Source organism: Etheostoma cragini, chromosome 19 (assembly GCF_013103735.1).
Source record: "Etheostoma cragini isolate CJK2018 chromosome 19, CSU_Ecrag_1.0, whole genome shotgun sequence".
Classification (NCBI taxonomy): domain Eukaryota; kingdom Metazoa; phylum Chordata; class Actinopteri; order Perciformes; family Percidae; genus Etheostoma; species Etheostoma cragini.
The window spans coordinates 2220443-2242132 of NC_048425.1; the positions used below are offsets into that span (position 1 = coordinate 2220443).

Consider the following 21690-nt stretch of genomic DNA (forward strand, 5'->3'; position numbering starts at 1 on the left):
CAGTGTTTGTGTGTGTGTGTGTGTGTGTGTGTGTGTTTGCGCGCGCGCGCATATTGTTTACCGTTGATGGAAGATTTAACTACAACAATGCAGCCACTTTTCTACGGAGGAGACAAGCAATCAGGAAACAACTTCCGCTGTCCAGGAGGATCCCACAGAGCTGGGACTCAGCCAGGCACACACCACACACACACACCACACACACACACACACACACACACAGGTATACACACGCCCACACACATAGCTACACATGCATTAGCTCATATACGTGTACATGAACACACGCAGGAAACTTGCACAGCATTATGTAAACTTACAAAGAAGCAAACGCTTTCACTTTGTGTTATTAGTGTCAAGCTCTGATTTGGTTATTGGTTTCAAACTAAATAACACTTTCCTTAACCTATGCTTACATCCTGTGTGTGTGTGTGTGGGTTTGTGTGTGTGGGTGTGGGTGGGTGTGTGGTTCTTTGTGTGGATGTGTGGATTCTCCGTGGGGGCTGGGAACCGGGGAGGTACCATTGATCCGTGACCGGCGGAAGAAAAAGATGGAGGCAAGAGGAGGAGTGATTGGGGGGGAAAAAAAGTTGTCTAATTAAAGGGAAGAATTTGGACAAGAGAAGAGCTGAAAAGAAAGACACTAATGTGTGTGTGTGTGTGTGTGTTAGCGCTGGCCAACCAATTTAATCAAAAACTGCGTTTCAAAATGGGAAATCCGTTCTCTTTTTTTCCTCAACGCACAAGTTGATGAAACCATTTAATCCGTAGCATTAAATAGTTACTAAAATAAAAAATCCATATTCAAATATATAAATTCCTTTAAGGCATATATATATATACATATAGTTTTAATGTGACTTGGTGACGCCCCTCAAGATGGGCGACTTTTATTACTCGATGACAGACCCTTAATCTTTGGTATTTGGGTCTGGATTTCCAGGCCAACTGCAAAAAACAACAGTGGTTATAACACGTGACAGGCGAGTGTTACACTCGTTCTTTCTTCATCAAACAAGTTGCCTATTTGAAAGATTTTATATTGATATACAAGATCCTAAAACTAAAACATGCACAAACAATTAAAAGCATAACTGGAAATCCAGTAGGAAACACCCACAACTCATAAAAGATATGAATAACATACTTAGTAATTGTTTAAAATAAATCCTAAAGTCAGTTTAAAGTTTTTCCTTGCACTTAATCAGTTTGGGCCATGCTGCTGCGGTGATCATCTGCAGGTAATACAAGCCACCAATACGCATGCATGCTACCGGTCGTAATAAACATGACCAAGTGATAATTTTAGCAACAGTGATTGTAAAATCAGCTGGACTCTTTGTACAACTCTGAAATCATCGGTCTGAGCAAACACAAATGTCCAGACGGATGTTTTTTTTGGGGTAACAGTTGCTCCCCGGTCTCTTGCTGACCAGACAGCACTAATCGCTCTTCTCAATCAGAATAATGACTCCACTATTTGACCTGGCTTGATTTCTACGGTGCTGCACACCCTGCTATCTGGTTACCGTGGCGGCACGCCTTCCTGCCCGCTTCAAAGAGGCACACGCAGATGCACAGGCCCGGAAGCAGACGGGATGATGGAGCAGGATTGTGGTCATTGATCCCTCTGAACTCTGACCTTAACCTCTGCTCTCAATTCTGATTCAACGGAAGGTGTGTGTGTGTGTGTGTGTGTGTGTGTGTGTGTGTGTGTGTGTGTGTGTGTGTGTGTGTGTGTGTGTGTGTGTGTGTGTGTGTGTGTGTGTGTGTGTGTGTGTGTGTGTGTGTGTGTGTGTGTGTGTGTGTGTGTGTGTGTGTGTGTGTGTGTGTGTGTGTGTGTGTGTGTGTGTGTGTGTGCTTTTTTTGTTTTACTCTGCAGTTGTTTGAGTGGTTCTTAGGTGTTGTTATCCATGCCAGTTAGGAATAAAAATGTTTCTCTACAGAAAAAAATGTTATAATAAAAATAATTTTTTTGACAATAATTTTCAACTCATTGCACACTTTGTTTTTACCTTTGGGTCCTGGATGTAAAGTAGCAGTTTACATCCAGAAGCAAAGACATGGACAGTATCAATTTAGTTGCTTATGTTTGTGATGATCTTGTCTTTTTTTGTTTATTGCTTAGAAGTACTATTTTGTTTTTGCGTCTAAATATTCATTTTTTTTTTTTTTTAATTCTTACACATTCAAACAATTGCCTTGACTTTAGATGTGACAGAGAATGAGGGTTGGCTTAGCAGAGGCTCCAGTGATGTTTCAGGAGATGAGGTGATGCTGGCCTGAACATTTTTAGGCCAAATATCGACTTGTAGCCTCGAGGTAGAACAACTGGCCTCGTAGCCGCCCCCCATCTTCTGTCCCGCGCTAGGAGACTGGAGGCGTGAACGTGTCGAGCTGTGAAAAAGAAGCGGGGTGTTGCTGAGTGAGAGCATGCACGCACGCTCAGCCAGCCATGATCGAGCCAAGGAAGGGAAAGAAAACAGGGGGAACCGCGGATGGAAGTGAAAGCATTCCTTGGCTACGTTTTCCACACAAGCGAAGACAATCCGGAGATTAAAAACTCAAATTGCGGACGTCAATCTGGATCGGCTGTTTGATCACAAACACCAGTAGAGATCCAGCGTGCCCACGTGCTACTAAAGCTGGTTTGATGTAGACTGGCTTCCTAGTCCAATCTCAGAAATAAAAACACTCGTGCATGAGCACATCGTTGTTTGACGCAGGCTTTTAGATTGGGCTTAGGCCTCAGCCTGTGATGTAGCGATTCTGTTACATTTCATAATGATGATCAAAGTTGAATCAAGAGAGTAAAGCCCCAATGTCAGCTTGTCGGGTAATACACAAAATTTCAGGATTCGATTGAATATTGACTTTTGATTAAAACAACCTATTCAAACTCAATTGAAAAAACAACAATTCACAGTATGAAAGTGGAGTTACTTTTCCCATGTGATTTCCCATGTGGTTTATGCCCATTCCAAAACAAAAATCGATTAGATATAGATTTATATAGATATACAGATTTTGACTGTGTAGAGCTTGAGTCGCGATAGGAATGTGAATTGATTTTCTTTTGCGCACCGATGTTGTCGGGGAGCGTGATGTCATCAGTAGTTTGTCAGATGAGATGTTGTAATGGCAACATTTTGCACCAAATTTGTTTCATTTGAATGGAATTATTGTCAGAGGAATCTCAGCAATAAAGTCAATCTTCAGCTTTTATGTTGAGTTGAACAAGCGTGACCAAGTTGACACTTACAATTTAAAATGGAGGAATCCAATAATTTAGTTGTATAACACTCATTTTTCCTACTGAATACTGGGTTTTCTCTAAGTTTTTGGATGTGCATTGCTTTGTCTTGAAGATGTAAATCCTGTGCTTCCTCACTAGTCTGCTTTATGATCACGACGTTCCACTTCCGGGATCGCTCTGGATTGTGGACTAGAAGGTCCAGAAAGACCAGAAGGTCTGCCTATGCGAGTCTTTGACCAAGTTAACAATTTAATATGGAGGAATCCAATAGATTAGTTGTATAACACCCATTATCTCTACAGAATAGTTTTCTCTAGGTCTTTAGAGGTGCATTTCTTTGTCTTCATGTAAATCCTGTGCGTCAGACCTGTTTTGCGGACCGTCAACAATGTTTAAAAAATAGAAGGTTAACATCGACCTATAACGTTATGATTGCCAATATTTTGTGTATCCCTATGCTGCAATGAGCAACTGCTACTGTGACTCCAATGCGTTAAAAATAAAAAGTTTCCATTAAGAATTGGTCATATTTCTGACATTTGTCAGCAAATTGGTTTAAAAGAGTTTCTTTTAGTGTCTTTTCTGTTGTAATTAGAGCTCTAACACTGGTCCCCATGTTGGAAACATTACACACTGGTGCTGACCTATGTGGATGTGAGGTTGACTGAAACACAGCCTTCCTGAGCTTTGCTTTCAGGAAGTCTTTAGCATGTTTTTGAACGGTGACTCTTTTTTTTTTCTTCTTTTCTTTTTTCTTTGAAGTTAGACCTGCTTTCAATTTATACTCACTTCTGCATACATAACCCCATCATTTTAATGCTCATACATTAAAGTCACCCTCTCCCGCTTTCATAATGTTTCAGTCACTTTATTTCAGTTAGCGAGCAGCTGCAGAGCTCAACCGCAGTGATATTTAGTGTGTCGCTGTTTCAGTGACAAATGATGTCGAAAATCGTGGTAAGGAGCTATTTGAGGGCAAGAGAAAAGTATGCGTGAAACTTTAATTTGCCTGCCGTTATATATATATTTATATATAGACCAACACACTTCCAGCAACTACACACACAGATAGTATCAGCAAGTATGCTCATCCATCCTCTAAAAACCAACACACACACACACACACAGACACACACACATAGACACACACACATAGACACACACACATAGACAGAGAACAGAGTGTACTTGGCTCTGCTGACCCAGTTGATTTCTATTGTATGTGTGGGACATAGCTACGTAGCACAGTCGCTGCTCCACACTCGAATGATAACGTTGTGTGTGTGTTTGCTCTTTAACAATGTCCAGGGTTTGTTTCGTGGTACAGTATGTGCATACCTGTGGCTTCCTGGCTCGGTGCGCTCTAACTTCTCTCTATTTTCACCGCTCTTTTTTTCATCATCATTGTTGCTTTGTGTATTTTTAGGAAATACCTCTACATGTCTCCAGCCATTTGTCACTGTGCTGTAAATATGCCTGCACTGAAGGCACTTGGCTTTTTTTTGACAGCATCCACCACCGCAGATTTATTGTGACTGATGGCGGTATAAATACAATGACATTAAATCCAAATTCTGTGTTGTTAATAATATACACACACACCCGTGTGTGTGTGTGTGTGTGTGTGTGTGTGTGTGTGTACATGCTTGCAGAGTTCAGTAGCATACAATTACTTTTTCCATTCTCCACACACACACACATTTTTGTCCACTCTGCACTTCTGCCACTCCAGGAATTCCCCCCCCTCTAAATTGTCGAAACGTTTTTAGGATTCCTCTGCTTTTTTGGAAACAACGTGAGTTTTGAATTCCAGCTCTCGCTCTCCCTTTAGGTGTGTGTGTGTGTGTGTGTGTGTGTGTGTGTGTGTGTGTGTGTGTGTGTGTGTGTGTGTGTGTGTGTGTGTGTGTGTGTGTGTGTGTGTGTGTGTGTGTGTGTGTGTGTGTGTGTGTGTGTGGATAATGTACTGATTTGGCTGGAATGTGTTTGTTACCCACAGGGCTCTGGACCCGAACACACATGCATAACACAGATTCTTCTTCATCATCTCGCAGCGGGAGAAAGGGAATGAGCTGATTTTCTCTCTCTGTGTGAAGTGTGTTTGACCTGACCTTTTCCGTGTGTGTTTGTTATCTAACTAAAATGGGAGGAGTTTCTGTGTGTCGATTTTCTCAACAACCGTTCATCCGATCGGCATCACACTTGGTGGGTGTGTTGCCGAGCACCCGGTGAAGTGCAGTGTTGAGTGCGAGCTCTTAAGATGTACGGGACATGTAGCCTATTAACCGTTGGGTACAGCTCGTCCGACTTTCAAGAACAGATCCAGAAAAGAGAGATCAGATTTGTTAAATTCTAGGTTGAAGTTTGCCAGACCTTCCTCCACAGCGCTGTGGAGGAGGGTCCTGCTAGTCAGCACAGCATTCCGTGATGGGAGGCAAACGTGCTCTGCTTTATTGGCATTTCTTTAAACCAATCACAATTGTAATGGGTGTTGCTGAATACCAGACAAAGCCACGGTGCCGCTGCAAAACAGCCTCGTGAAGGAACTTGTTTTGGTGGACGTTCAAAAGTTGTTTTAGTTATTCAACAGAAACCTCCGATTGGACAGATAGTCTAGCTAGCTGTCTAGATCTGAGGACCAGTTAACCATAGTCCTCAGAAATCCTCCAGAGTTTAGAATTCCAACACAAAGAAAGATAAAACTAGGGGATATCCGGGCGAAAAAGCATTTTCCAGCGGCACCTGAACATTTCTGAAATGAACATTCACATGGACATTTCACGAAACTCACGCATTTCAAGCATCAACGAAGTAGCTTTTGATGGGTTTTGTATGTTCGTCCACTTCTGACTTAATTTGCTTCTTCTTACCTTCTCCTGTGAGTGTCTCCCAACCTCGTGTTGGATGTCAAAACCGCTTGCCTCAGTTGATCTTTATTTGTGCAGCCTGACGCTTCCAGGAACCCAGTTATTTAAACAGGAGACCAAGCCCAGCCAGAGAGACACACGCTGCCATGAAAAACCTCCCTGGACTCCCAGAAATTTGTCTGGGTTTCTTCACCAAAACAGCATTCACATTTCAAACATAACAAAACGGATAGTATGTCAGAGGTTATGTAAGTGGGTCTGATTAGCGCCATCAAACACTTGTTTTAACAGGAAATCTTAGCCTGTTTCAGTTTGAACAGCCCGCTGGCCTTCTTTATGCCTTGTTGGCTCTGCAGAGGGGGTCATTTTATGTCTATTTAAAGTCTGTCCAGGACTAGGTTGGGTAAATATCTATCTATCTATCTATCTATCTGGCAGGAGGCAAATGGAAAAAGGGTCTTGGATCAATTTAGCAGTTATTAACAGTCTGTGGCTATTTTATTGATTTAAGGGCAATTTTTGAATCTGTTGAGTCTCAAATTAACTTTTTCTTAGCGGTTAAGGTTAATTATTTCCATCAGGAGATTTAAGACACTGTTGGACTTCTAATGAGCCTGACAGGTAATAACATGCTATTGTACTCATTTGAATTGGCTGACATTTAGACTTTTTCCAAACGGAGAGTTTTGCAGACTGAGAAATTCACTTAAAATGTTTGTACTGGCTTCCAGACGCTGCAGCTCTCTGCAAGAAATCACTTCTGCTCAGTCACTGATCCTGTGTGTCTGTGTGTCTGTGTGTCTGTGTGTGTGTGTGTGTGTGTGTGTCTGTGTTCTCAGTTCCACGGAGGTAGACGATATGATCCGCAAGTCGACAAATGTGTTGTTGACCAGAACCCTCAGCCACTGTCTGCACTACGCCATTAAGAAGAAGAATGTCGGGCTGGCAGAGGTACTTTGTGTGTGTGTGTGTGTGTGTGTGTGTGTGTGTGTGTCTATGACCAATGTGTACAAATAAAATAAAAAATACCTCAGCTTGACGCTTGTAATAATCTCTCAGATGGAGGGAGCTAACGTCGTTGCACAACTTGAGTGTAACTTGTTTTCACAGAAGGATCATTAACCATCTTTCCTGCTTATTTATTCTTACGAACACACATTTAAGACGACATTTCCTCTTTTCCAACATGTTGTTGTAACTGTGCAGAACGGTGATCCCAAACAGTGATTTTTTTTCCACTTGTCGCGCTCTATGAACGGCCCTCGAGACCAAACACTATTATTTCACGAGAATGTGATGTAACGCCAAAGAGTACGTGTTATGTCTAGGGGTGGGAAAAAAATTGAGACAGCATAGTATCGCGATAGTTTTCTGTGGCCATACTGTATCAGTACACAGGCGCTAAGTATGGATCTTTTATTATATATGTGTAGGTCAATTTGTCTGCTTGATAATCCCATTTTGCAGCAATACAATTGAAGTGAGATGAACAAACAGTAATTTATCTTTTTAGATAAAACAGATGTTGACAAAGTTTCCTTTTGGCAACATCATTAGAAGTTGGAAAAAAGGTTATAAATTGCAATATATCGCAGAATATTGCAATACCTTTTAAAAATGCAATAATATCATATTGTGGCATAAGTATTGTGATGATTTTGTTTCGGGAGACGTCTGGGGATTCCCACCTCTAGTTATGTCTGCATCCTTTACCAAACAGGTTCAATTAATTGTCTAACTCTGCTTAATTTCAAAATAATGTACAGAATACCAAGACAAATGTCAAACCAATATAGTACAAACGAAACATATGTGCTTTTTTTATTTTATTGTACCCTTTTCCCACACAACAATTAAGAAATGAATGAATAAAATGAAGACATTGAGGGAAAAAAAAAGTTAATATAATTGCATGGTTTAAAAAAATATATATATATGTATATATAATGCACGGTTACACGTGTACAGTATAGGAGACTTTATTTAGTCATATTCAAAGGTGCATGTGATTTACTGTTTTTGGCGAGTTCCGCTAGTTTTATGGTAGCCGCGATGTTCCCGGTACGAGGTTCAGGAGCCATCAAATGACGTCACAACAGCTGTCGTTTTTGGAAGGGAAAGGCCCGGGGAGTTGTCTCAGCGCGTGGTCGTGCACCAGGGGAGCGTTGTTTTCTGGGAAGACTGGCTGAGCTGCTTCGCCTGTCTAAACATCTCTGTGATTCTTCATGTGTAGACCACAGAGTCCAACAGTGTTATTGGTGTGTTCAGAGGCGCGCCACACTGGGAAAAGAAGACACATTTAGCTGGAGAGTGTGGACAAACTCGAAAGACCCTTTTTTTTAAAGCTAAAAGTAAATAAAACAAATCCGCTTCGTGGATAAAAGTGTTCATAACATTGTTACAGGCAGACAGTCATTTTGATTTGGAGATAAACGACATTCAAGTTATAATTAGAGTAGATAGGACCCTATGTATAGAGGTTACTTCCGCTTTATTCTTCTCTACTACGTCTTGCTTATTCCCAGATAATTTTGTATGTACGCCCTCTGGGGTTTCGGAGAATCCTGCATCGAACTATGCGCTGAGCATTAACGTCTCTGTGCATGCTCGTAGCGTGCAGACCATCTACGGAGGCGGCAGCATTGAGCCAGCCTTCTGAACCCAATCTCACTACAGAAGCACGTTTACAAAATACACGTACCCAAACATGCCCAGCCTCATTTGTCTTGTGTTTGTATCCAGTTGGTGCAGGTGATCATAAACACCACCCACCTGGAGCAGTGCTGCCACTTCCTGGAGGAGTTCATATCAAACATCACAAATGTTCCGCCAGACACAGCAAACGCTACCAAGCTGTACGGGACCTCCACCTTTAAGGTATCTTTCTTCTCTATCTTCCTGTTTTTTTTCTGTCCCGGCATGCAACACAAACGCACATACATCTTTTTTTTTTTTTTTTTCTTCCTTCTCTTTATTATTTGTTCTATGCGCCTCAACTTCAGTAGTTATGTAAAGTTAAGGCAATGAATATGACAGGCGTACATTAATAATTAATACGTAAACACATTCCTATGTGTCTGATCTCTGTCTCCTTGCAGGACGCTCGCCATGCGGCCGAGGAGGAGATCTACACCAACCTGAACGCCAAGATCGACCAGTTCCTGCAGCTGGCTGATTACGATTGGATGGCCGCAGGACAGGGAGGCGGGACTCTGGAAGCCAGCGACTACCTGGTTGACCTTATCGCTTTTCTGAAGAGCACGTTCAGTGTCTTCACCAACCTGCCGGTAAGTACACTTATACATGCACACGCACATACGCTAACACACATACACACACACACACACACACACACACACACACACACACACACACACACACACACGTGAAAGCACCTCCGAAGCATTTAACTGTGTGTGTTTGAGCACAAACTCTTCTCTTTCTTCAACCTTTCTTGTTTATAGCTGTCCTATCATTTTAGTGCCAAAATGTCCCAAAAAACTATTCCGCACAGAATGCACACATACCTTATATAATACATACATTCTGTGTGTATGTGAGTGAGTGAGTGCACAGAGGTATAAGCTTACTCACCAGTCTGCCTCCATGTGAGCGTGAGACGTCCCAGGGCAGGACAATCTGCTTTAGTTTGTTACAGTATCAGCTTGTAATGGGTTAGATCGTTAACATGGGGCCCGTTAAGCTCATTTAAGGGCAAGCTGGTCGGGTCAGCAGCACCAGATTATACTCCGACTCAGACTATTGACTCCACAGCCCATCTGTAATGACATTATACTCTCTTGTCTGTATCAGTATAGTGTGTATTGCAATGTGTAGACAATTCATCAGTCTATTATTGCATATAGTATTTTAAAGGAATGGATCAGTTCTTCTGAAATGTGGTTTGTATGAGCTACTTGTCCATAGTCGGTGTATTAGGTACAGTAGATAGAGGTCGGCACGCCCCAAGGTTGGAGGAGCAGGCAGGAGGACGAACACGGAAGCTAAGCTAATGTCCTGCTGCAGCACCTAAACATATTTTAAAATGCCCTTATTATGGAAAAATCACCTTTTCTGGGATTTGTGTTATTTGGTTATTTTGTCTCTGTTGTTTCCACATGCATACACACTTGGAAAACATCCCTGCTGTTTCTGAGTGAGATACGGTTTTTGAATGGCCTCTGCCTTCAGTCTCCAGGTGAGCTGTTCAACATCTGCACGGCTTTCTACGTCACTAGCCGAGACGAGGTGGCTAACCGTAGTGCATGCTAGCGCTAGCATGCTAGCTCATTCTCACGGGCAAAACGCTGTCTCAACACACACTACTTAACCATAATCTCCGAAAGAACTACTTCCATGTCACTGTTCTGCTGGTATTCCACAAGTCTGCCCTTGTTAAGAAAAAAGTCTCCCAGCTGATCCTGCCTTGTACTGACCAAAGTTGGAGAAAGAGTTATCTAGCTGATGGGATCTTACCAAGCTACTGCACATGTGCGACTCCTAACAAAGATAGAATAGAAGTGAGATGTCTCACTCTGTAGCTAAAAGAGACCTAAACAAATACCTGTTTTTTGAAAATGAAACAATGTAAACTTGAAAATGAGCATAATATGGGCATGTTAAATTTCTTAAAAAATAAGTATCAGTTTAAGAGTACGCTATATTTTGAGTATTTTCACCACTTTACCTTGCTCTCAGACAGCCCTTTACAACCCGTAACTAAACTTTGTATTTGTTTTTGGGGTATTTAAAATGTGTTCAGCTGCTGCCCCCGTCCAAAGCAGTACATTGCTTAGCTACCTTGTCGGTACTCCTGCCTGCTTCTCCAAACCGGGGAGCGTCATCTACTGTAGCTAACGCACTGAACTCCCCTCTAATGACTCCCGGCTCTTAACCTTCAACCTCGGTCCAAAAAACTGATTTTTTTTGTATTTGTATCCTCCAGCAATCAGCTATGGAGCATTTCTTCCTTCCTTCCTTTATGTACACTGTCCAAAGCACACATGATCAATGTTCCCACTCTCCGGCTTAAAACACATGGACATTTCTAGTAAAACTTAGAATAAACGCACGCACACACACGCGCACACACAGTCTCAAAATGATTGCACAGACTTGGTCAAAGCGGGTCACAAGGCCATAAGGCCACATACACAAGGTGGTCAGGTTAAGTGTTTTCCAGCACTCTTAAGAAGCTTTTTCTACACCCCCACGAGCCCCAGACATGACCCTGTCACACACTTTAACACACACACACACACACACAGCGGGGCCTCTTAAGTAGATCAGATGCTATGGATCTAAAAAGCTGGGTGGTATGACCTTCTGAATCAAGAGGTGATCATATAAAAGAGTAAAGTTACACAGAAATGAATCCTATTGATACTATTGAGAGGAGTTGACTAGACAGGAGAAGCAAGAATACAAATTTACTTTAACAACTGCTACGATTAGCGCTGCTGCTACTACTGCCTCCGTTAGCACCACAACTACTACTGCTGCTACTAGTATTAGTACTACGCACTAAAACTCTGCGGCACAGTTACGTCCATGAAGAGCGGCAAGAGAAGATTTGAAGTGGAAGACAGATATTGGAGAGAGACCAATGACCCAGGAATAAGTGATTGTTTTACATTTGTGTGACTGAAAAATACAATCCAAGATGTTATGCAACTAACAGTCAGCACACTGAAACTCAACACACACACACACACACACACACCCCCCACACACAGTCAGATTGCTGATTTGTCAAAATGAATGCTCACCGTGACGCAGCAACATTCTTCCAGTCTGGCGCTCTCTGCGTGCCTGCGTGCGCGCTGATGTGGTCGTTTTAACAGCTCTAGATGCCGCTAGTTGGAAGCAGACGTGTGTGAAGAAAGCTCAGCGGGATCACATTTCTTCAACAACCTTACAGAGGGGTGTATCGTTCCAGTTCTCACCGGAGAGGGAAATGCTGCCCAGTCCAGGAGCTAATAATACCATAAATAGTTTATTGCTATCCTAGGAAGGCATGAACCCCCCCCCCCGGGAGTGAAAAATAATCATGTGAAAATTAGAAAGGAAAGTCTGGATTCTCCTCTGACCATATTGCTCTCAATTTTATGGCTCTTGAGCTCCTTGATCTGCGTTCTGCAGTGCAGCGAGAGGCTTCTGGCTTCCCGCTCTTCCTCTGTGCGTCTAGGACTTAACTGCGTTGTCCATTCTGCTTCAGCATGTCGCAACAAGGTGGATGAAGCCAGATTAGCATCATCTCAAGGGTCCATGTGCAATAAATACTTGACGGGGAAGAGATTTGATTGAGGAGTTTTTAGTTTGTTTTTTTCCAAGCAGTCGTCACACTGTATTAGATTTCCCTCAACTTTTCATGTCTCCCATTAATAACACACAAGTTTTATTGTTTTATTTTTTGCCATCTACTAAATGTCCTGGTTTATGTGTCTTACCGTAGGGAACGCCAGTAGAACACGCTACCTTACCGGTGAGTATCTGGGTTGTTACGGTAACGGAGTGATGTTTACCAACCCCTGACTGACCTTGTTAATAACCCTCCAAGCTTTACCCCAAAATCCCCACTTTACAGTTTACCAACCAGCATGTGAGATGACCAGGGAAGCGAGTGATGCACGTTTTGCCTGAATCTGTGTTCATGTGCCCAAATATTTGTCCCAACCAGGGAGGGAAATCGTAACAAACAATGGTCCGCGTTTCGGTTAATGCACCAGAAACTTTGGCAGGTTGCATCAACGCAAATCATTTGGATGTCGGCTCTACTCTAAAACTAGAAAATACTTAACATTCAAAGGGATACTTCTGGTCTTATGTGTGGGATTGTTTCAGGTACTTATCCCAAATCTGTGTATTTCAAACTAACCGATTGTTGCAGAGAGAAAGTCAAAACAAAAAGTCAATGGAATCAGTGGAAGAATGGAAAATGCAAAAAGAGATGGAAATAAAGAAGCAACGTAGCTTATGAAGGAGTTTATTGTAGTGAAAAGTGGATTTAAAGGGGGAAAAAACTGAGAAACAAAAGACAAGGACAGAAAAATAAAATACAAATTAATAAAAAACTGTTACTTTGACTTTGGTGTTTAAAGGGTTATTTCAATTCAAAATTTAAATATATATATTTTTTAATCAAAGTTATTTATAAATTAAATCGTGAATTGTGTGAATCAACATGGCGAGATAACGATTAATCATGCCTAGAGATTCAACCCAGGGTTTCTACATCACAACGGTGGATCACGTGTTACCAGGTTAAATCGCCTTGGTAACTTCAGCTGAACACCTAACCTGGTTGGGAGCAGGTTATGAGCAGGTATAAAAGCACCACAAACAGACAGAGACCAAAGTCACACAGTAGCACCAACAAACTAACCAATCAAGGCAGCGGTGGAGTAGCCACTCCCTTGGTCTGCAAGGTAAAATTGATGTTTTTACCAAAGGAGTCTGGTGGCTTTGAAGAGAACAGAGATTACGGCTTCAGTTCCCCGTCGTAAAGGGCTGTCTGACACCAAGGTAAAGTGGGGAAAATGTTCAAAACTTTGTGTACATCTTTGGCCATAGATGGTTAGGTGTCTAAAATGTGTTTAGCTGCTGCCCCTGTCCGGTAGGGGTGTAACCTTCAACGATTGAAAAACCATTGATGCAAACTGAAAGTATCGATACATGTCATAAACTTTAAAATGTGCCTTTATTTTAAAAATCCCCACTTTAAATCACTTTTTTTATTAAATATTTGGTTATTTTATGTTTAAATGTCTGGAAGAGCTCAGTAATAACATTTTAAAATCATATATAAGTTGATTTCTATAAGTTGATATAAATGTAACCGCCATCTATTGTACACACTAAAGATGGACCGATCTTTTGTCACTGTGCTCACAGCACAATACAAATGTGTTAAAAAATAGAATAAATAGAACAATGGAGAAATAGCTCATACAACCCCACTTCAAAAGATCTGAACTATCCCTTTAAGACGAAGATGAGAGCGTACCTGGTGTTCCCTTCCTTGTCTGTATTTATAGTCATTAATGAAAAAAATATATTTACCACTCGTTACACTAGACAAAAAAATGAATTTCCAACCCTGGTATCTGTAAGATTACATGTGGTTTTCAGTCTGTGGAGTGTAGTTGCTTGCACTGGCCGCTGTGTGTGTGTGTGCGCGTGCGCGTGTGTGTGTGTGTTACATTCAAAGAGAAAACGCTCCCAAAAAGTCCAGACTTCATTTTTGTGGCGTTTCTTTACTGAAAAGAACAAATACCTACTGTAACACTGTAATGTGATTGTTCCACAATACTGGACCTGGATTTGCTCCCTTTACAGTGATTTGGGGGGTTGATTATGTGACTCTAAGTCTCAAACACAGGTAGATTCCCCTTTTTTTTGGTTGTTTTCCGAGTCATAAATCCGGATAAAGACCTGTGTTGTCGTAGAACAGCAGAATTGAACCCTGGGTGTCGCACACGTCGGTATCATTATTGTTTGCGGTGATCCCACCTCTTGACTTCTGGCTGCCCTAGCTCGCTGTTCATGTGACTGACGGGTTCCTGGATGGACACAGAGCGTATTATACACCGTGTCGAATCCCTTCCAGGAGCCATGAATCAGTGCGTTATGGCGTTGCGGAGCAGCGACTTTGACCGTGCTGTTGTGTTTCTAACTCAGCCTGCTTCCAGCATTATGAGGCCGACGCTGTATTCAGCCGGGAGGGCTTCTAAACAAACTGTGTCCAAAGTTGGAGGTTTATAGTTTCCGTGGGGATGCAAATCAATCTGTTTTTACTCTGACCGATTTCACATGTGAAGGATTGTGGTTGCTCCAACAAATTTGTCTTTGGAGTCTTTTAATTTGAAATTCTAGATTCAATTTAGTACAAACGAGATCTTAATAAAGCCTTGTGTGTGGAATTCTGCCCCACAACATCTCATAAACTGAAGAGTCATTGTTTTTGTTCAGTGTGGATTTGGGAACGCTGCCTCGTTAAAATCACCACAGCATTTGGAAAGATCTTATCATCGTCAGTGGTACAGCTAACTGAACAGAGGCCTATAATATATAATATATAATATAAATCACCAGCTTAGCTTACAATTGATATCACGATTCTCTGCCGCGGTGTTTTTTTTGACCAGAACAGATCATTTTTTGGAACCACCATTAAAACATTTAGAGACCAACAACACGGTTAACATTCCCCCGATGGGTATCTTTATAAAAGATATAGATTTTAAGTATCAGCTATTTGTGTTTTACAATGATAAAAGCACTGATTATTTAAATGGAGTTTGGGGATGGTGATGTCACACTTAAATTAATAAATATAAAAACATTCAAATGTTGGCTGAGTGAGTTTAGCCTGAGGTATTTCGTATAGGTCGGCTTCTTCTTGAGCCGTGTGTTGCCAATGCGCACATTTGAATTATGTTTTGATATTTTTTATTTTTTGCTCTCAGGTCGCTTACTACTGCCAGCGTAGCAACTGGAATAATAGGCTGATGCATAATTGCATGACTGCTGAAGAAGTTATATTGATAGGCGTTCTGATTTAAGCATTTACAGTGTCGGCTCTTTTTTGCCATCTTTCCTCCCTGTATTAGAAAGCAGCGCCCAGTATTTCCGCTCTGTTTGCACACATGTCGAGTGTCAACAAAGACAGATGTAAGTGGACGGACGAGGAGACGAGAGACTTTTTGAATTTAAGTTACAAACAAAAAATAACGGCTATTTTAGATAGCAAAAATCTAAGAAAGGCCATAATTGATCAGGAACTTGCGAAGGAAATGGGCTACAAAGGTCACGACAAGCCGTGGGACGTCCTCCGGAGTAAATGGAAGGCGCTCAAATAGCAAGACATGTCTCAAAAAAGAGTTGTCTCACAGCGGCACATAAGCACTATTACAACTTGTGCCATAGGGATCATTTATTGGTAGACCACCAGCTTCATTTGCAAGACTTTTTCGCAGGAATTTGGATAAGTGGATTAACAAGTAGATGGAAACTTAGCTAGTGAATAGAAAGAGTAGGAAAAACTTAAAGAGAGGACATTTTGGACTCCAAGTGAAAGTTAATCGGGGCCTCTGTATCTGGTGTATGTGTAAATAAGCAACCGTTTAATAACTTTTACACTTTAATATTAAATATTCACTCTTTATTTAACTCTAAAGTTATTCATGAGTTTGTTGCTAACTTTCCCTGGAGCAAAAATCCATCAGATTTAAAAAAGGTTTCAAGAGATTTAACGGACCATTTTCACGTTGCAATGAATATGGAATATTTCAATAATTGTAACATTAAATGAGAAATTTTTCAGCTCCTCAACATTGAGGCAGACACAGTGAGATGTGCGTGTTTATTTGCACAATTTACTGCCATTCTCATCTGTCTGTGTTCCTTTCATTACTCGTCCTTTTCCTTCCTCTTCCCTCGTTTATTCCTACTTCTTGATTATCTACCCACCCTCCCATTCTCTATAGCTTAGCCTTCCCCATCCTTTCCCCTCACCTCTTTCCGTCCACCTTGCCTGCTTTCTTTCTCTCTTTCTGTCTATTTGTTCAGCCGTTAGCAGCTGAGTAGCTTTTAATGAGCTCTTTGATGAACGTCCCTCGTTAGGAGGGAGGGAGGGAGGGGGGGGGATTTAGGAATAGAAGGAGTGAGAATGGAGATGAAGCATCCTTCCGATCCGTCTCTACTTCACTCCCTCTTTAATATTCACCTTCTTACCCTCCTCTTGTTTCCCTCCTTTCCTTCCTTCTCTGCTCCTTGTGTCCTTCACTTATCTCCACTTTCCATCAACCTGTGCTGCTGTCCACCCTCTTGTTTTATCTCTTTCCTTGCCTTTTTCTTTCTTCAACTCTCTTTACTTTTCCTATCCTTTACTTAACTTTCCTCTCTCCTTCCTTCTCTATTCCTCACTTTTTCTTCTCCTTTCCTAACCCTTCTGTTCTTTTCCAGTGCTTTCCTTGCCTTCCCTTTTCTTTCACCTCATTTCATTGACCTTTGGTCTTCCTTTCACTTTCCTCAACATTTTCCTTTCCTTTTCCGCTCCTTTACTTTCTCTTCTCACCTTTTTTCAACTCTTTTCTTTCTCCTATCTTCCCTCACTCCCTCCTTCCCTCCAGTGAGCCTCAGGCTAATGGTTTCCAGTCGTCTGTATTGAACTCTGAGACAACACCATTTCTGTCTGACTAACCTGTGTGTGTGTGTGTGGTGTGTGTGTGTGTGTGTGTGTCAGCTAGCTTAGGTTCAGGATGTGTAAATAGAATTAGCCTATTTCACGCTCAATCTCACCCTATGATGGTTGACCCCTGGGGGGTGTGTGTGTGTGTGTGTGTGATCAGAGTTCAAAGGCCAGTGTCGTATTTGAGGATATCCGGCCAGTCGTAGGTGTGTGTTCCACGAACATATGTGCTTGCACGTGTGCGCCCTGTGTGTAATTTGATTTCCCTTTGAGGTGAGGGCTGCCTCTTGAATGAACTGCGCTCCAGACTCTCTTCCTAAGGCTGACCTCAGGTCACTCACAGCTACAACGGGATCTCTCTGCGCTGTCGGGTTTCTTATATAAGATAAGATTCATTTTATGGATCTCCGAGGGGAAACCAGTTTATTACAGCAGCAGCCGAGTTGAGCCGCTGGCTGGAAGACAAGCGGAGGAAATTATATGAAAATATGTCACCAAAATAAAAAAAATTAAAAAAAATGTTTAATTTCCTAAATACTGTATGCCAATAAACGGTGTGACCATGGCCAGGTTGGCTCAGTGGCAAAGCAGCACATGTACTGAGGTTAATGCCTCAACGCAGAGGTCCAGGATCGAATCAGACCTGTTACGATTTCCTGCATGTCTTCCCCCCCCCCCATCTCCTTTGTCACTTAACTGCCCTGTCAAAGATTAAAGGTGGAAAAGCCCAAAAAATTATCTTAAAAAACAAAAAACCAGTGTGATACCTTCACAGGAATTTGTCCTTCATTTATTTGTTGGCATTAGCTGGTGGTGTTTGTCTCCTCTCTACTAGGAACCCGACTGTTCACCTTTGTTGAAGATTGATTTATTTGATTTGGAAGGTGCACATTGTTCAACATTTCTGTAAATGTGCCGGTGTTAGCCTGTCAGCTAATTTTCAACTGTAGTCCGAGTTACCCAGCATGCATGTCTTTATGGTGGGAGGAAACCCACGCTAACACGGGGAGAACATGTAAGCTCCACACAGACGGGCCCTGCCCGGACCGGGGATCAAAGTGCTAACCACCGAGCTGCCTAAAAACCAGGATGGGCTGAAGAACATGTTAAAGTTCAGATAAGAGTTGTATATATACTTTCGTTTTTGTTATGACCACGCGGTCATATTTTAGAATTTTTCTCACCCTGCACCATCAGTTAAAAAAGGCAAAACTAGTCCCGATGAAACATTGTTCAGAGTGTTGTCTGGATATAAACTGCTTCACACAAAGGGAATAATTTGACCAAAATGAGACCGGAGTCCACTGGAAAACTTGGGTAACAGAACCAGTAAGCGCTCACCTTACTGAAAGACTTTCTGTCATAAGTAACCTACATTTTTATCATAAGTAATCTACATTTTCAGAATCCAAATTTCAGTGACATGAGTCTTCTTCTTAGCCAAGAAAAAGGAGATTGAAAAGGGCAAGTGACCGGCTTTTTGAAGCTACCGTAGCTCTAATACGTACTTTGAACTACGTGGTGTGAGAGTTGATTGCGATATATGATCGCAACGCTAGATGGGAGAAATTCCTACACTTTGAACCTTTGAAGACAGCTTGCTATTGGTCAACGATGCAAATTCTATTTTTTGCAGGTTTGCTTCAGGCTCCTGAGCAAATCCACAAATTTCAGCAATTATTAAGATGTATTGATTTTCCCTGAATTTTGCTTTTCATTTTAATGCAAGATGCATGACCCATTAACATGGATGGGGTCAGTGGGCAAATCCTGTATATGCTGTAAATGGTCACGTCAGGTTTTCCCTTTCCTATGAAAGTAAATTTTGAGGTCTGAAAACACAAAGGACTGTTTGAATCTCAGTGCAAACACAAGTTGATGCGTACAGTGCACAGATTTGTGAGCAAATCACGTTAAAGTATTCACTGTGACCAAACTACACACAGGAACATAATCACATATGTGCGATTGGAGCTTCATAAACTCACAGTTCAATTAAATGAGGATAACAGATTCTCCCCAACACGTAAAGGTAAAAATGGCGTGCACAATTACACACTTACATGTGTTTGATTGAGTGTTTATTTACCAATGGTGGGTCTGTGTGATTAATGAAGGTACTTAAACATGCAGGGCCGGAGCGACAGGTCTGGTGTTTGTTAATCACCTGGAGGTGTGTTTGTGTCACACATCAAAGTCACGTCAGGATTCATTTAGGTAGTCAGGCCCTGCAGGAGAACATTACCTTCCTCTCCTTCTCATGCCCCTTATTATACACAGAAGTTAAGATGATTTTAGGTTTCTTGAAGGTTGTAAATGTGACGAAATTGTGATAATTAAATTTAGGAAAAGCAACTGAAACACTAATAGAAATTAAATTGTGTAATCTCACAATCACAAGAAATTACTTCCCTTGGTTTGGATTTCTTCAGTGTCCCCCCTGGGCCTTCCCTCCCTCCCTCCCTCCTTCCCTCCCTCCAGTACTTTTACAACCTTTACCTCATTTTTTTTAGTTTTTCAGTCTCTGTTTCATCTCTGCTTCATTCTGTTGGAATGCAGACGCAGAGGTCAGGACCAGGACCACGGCTGGTCACTGAAATTGCACACATGTCCTCACGCACAAACACATGTTTTGGTTTCTGTATTAATGTGTTGTCATGTACTTCCTCATCCGCTGCTTTTATTCTTATTATGCTGCTTTATCATTCTGACTGCACCTGAATGCAGCACACTTTATTAGCCGTGTGTGTGTGTGTGTGTGTGTGTGTGTGTGTGTGTGTGTGTGTGTGTGTGTGTGTGTGTGAGAAACATGATAAAGTGCACCTGAACTTCTGATTACGTCTGTGAATGTTTTTTTTGTTGCTATTTTCAAACAGCGTTTATGCAGTTCATGACCACAATGATCAGGTTCACAGGAAGTGATGACTTCATGTTACTGGTTTGTAACAGCAGATGAAACTTTGTCACCGTTGACCTCTCTCTCTCTCTCTCTCTCTCTCTCTCTCTCTCTCTCTCTCTCTCTCTCTCTCTCTCTCTCTCTCTCTCTCTCTCTCTCTCTCTCTCTCTCTCTCTCTCTCAGGGTAAAGTGGCCCAGACGGCCTGCATGTCGGCCTGTAAACACATCTCCACCTCCCTGATGCAGCTCCTGCTCGACCCGGAGGTCAGACAGATCTCCGTGGGAGCGCTGCACCAGCTCAACACCGACGTTAAGGAGTGTGAGGGTGAGTGTCCATGTTTAGTTTTAAAGTCACCCCCACCCACTTTGTCATTCATGTCAGACCCATCAGTTCTTAATTTACTGCACATTCACTTTGTTTTTCCTTTCCATGTTGCTTTCCTCTGTGTCCTCCTCTGCTCTTTAAATAGTACCTTCTATAATTTCTCTACTCCCTGTCATCTTTCCTTGCATATTTGATCGGTCTTCTGTCCTATTATTAATCTCAACACAAACACGCACAAACACACACACACGTGAACATGTTTGCGCGTGCTTTAAAGCAAACTTGAGTGCAGTTTGCATGTGAGAGCACAGGGGGCGCTATGGATCAGCTGGTTACAGTTGGGGGAGAGCATCTTTGATACCCTCTGTTCATTGAAAATCTTTACATGTCACTTTTGCCCCCCCTAATCTCTTTTTCCATTATTTTTTTCTTCTCTTTCCTGCTTTCTTCTCCCACCATTTACCCACTCTCGCCTCCATCTTTTATCCTCACTGTTTCTCTTCCCATCTCTCCATCCTATCTTTGATGCTCTTTCTTCTTCCTTTTCCCTCCCCCACACTCCCTTCCCTGTTTTGCCTCGTTTTCGGAGAGTTGAAGATGCAGAGCACTTGCAGATAAAAGAGAGGGGGAGGAATGAAAGAATGCGAGGCGTCGCTGGCTCGACTTTTTTACATGATCAAGGTTCTTAGAGTCACGGGGCGGGGCGTACAGTGTGTGTGATGTGATGTGACATGCGTGCGGCGCTGTGTAGCGGTTAGGACTGTACAGAGTTACTTATTCAGGACAGACAGAGAGAAGAAGTACGGGAAGGATGGAAAAGGATGGGTGGAATTGAAAAGAATCAGAAAAGGCGAATTTGACAGATGTGAATATTTCCAAAGGGTGCAGAGAGATACTGAGAAGGGAAACCACAACATGGTGGGAAAGAGGGATTACATTTAAAAGGGAAAAGGATGAATGAAATGTGGGAGAGAGGAACACGAACAAGGGATTATTGAAAAGAGGTGAATTAAAAAGAACAAAGAGGATGGGAGGAGAGATTAAAATGATTATTAAGGAGGGGGTAAGGGACTGTTACACCAAGTTTATAAAAAAGAAATAAAAAATGTCTGAAGGGGAAAAAGTAATGTATTTTTGTGTGTGTGTGGGGGGGGGGGG

At 41.9% G+C, this 21690-nt stretch overlaps 1 protein-coding gene across 1 annotated transcript in view; it reads left to right on the top strand.

The window, feature by feature from the left end:
* Positions 1-21290, top strand: part of exoc6b (exocyst complex component 6B) — a 61631-nt gene extending 40341 nt beyond the window's left edge. Inside the window, exons 16-21 of the mRNA XM_034857342.1 lie at positions 6960-7071; positions 8863-8997; positions 9219-9407; positions 12575-12604; positions 20391-20584; positions 21284-21290. Coding sequence (XP_034713233.1) covers positions 6960-7071; positions 8863-8997; positions 9219-9407; positions 12575-12604; positions 20391-20584; positions 21284-21290 — 667 coding nt within the window. The remainder of the gene's footprint in view (positions 1-6959; positions 7072-8862; positions 8998-9218; positions 9408-12574; positions 12605-20390; positions 20585-21283) is intronic.
* Positions 21291-21690: the final 400 nt, after the last annotated feature.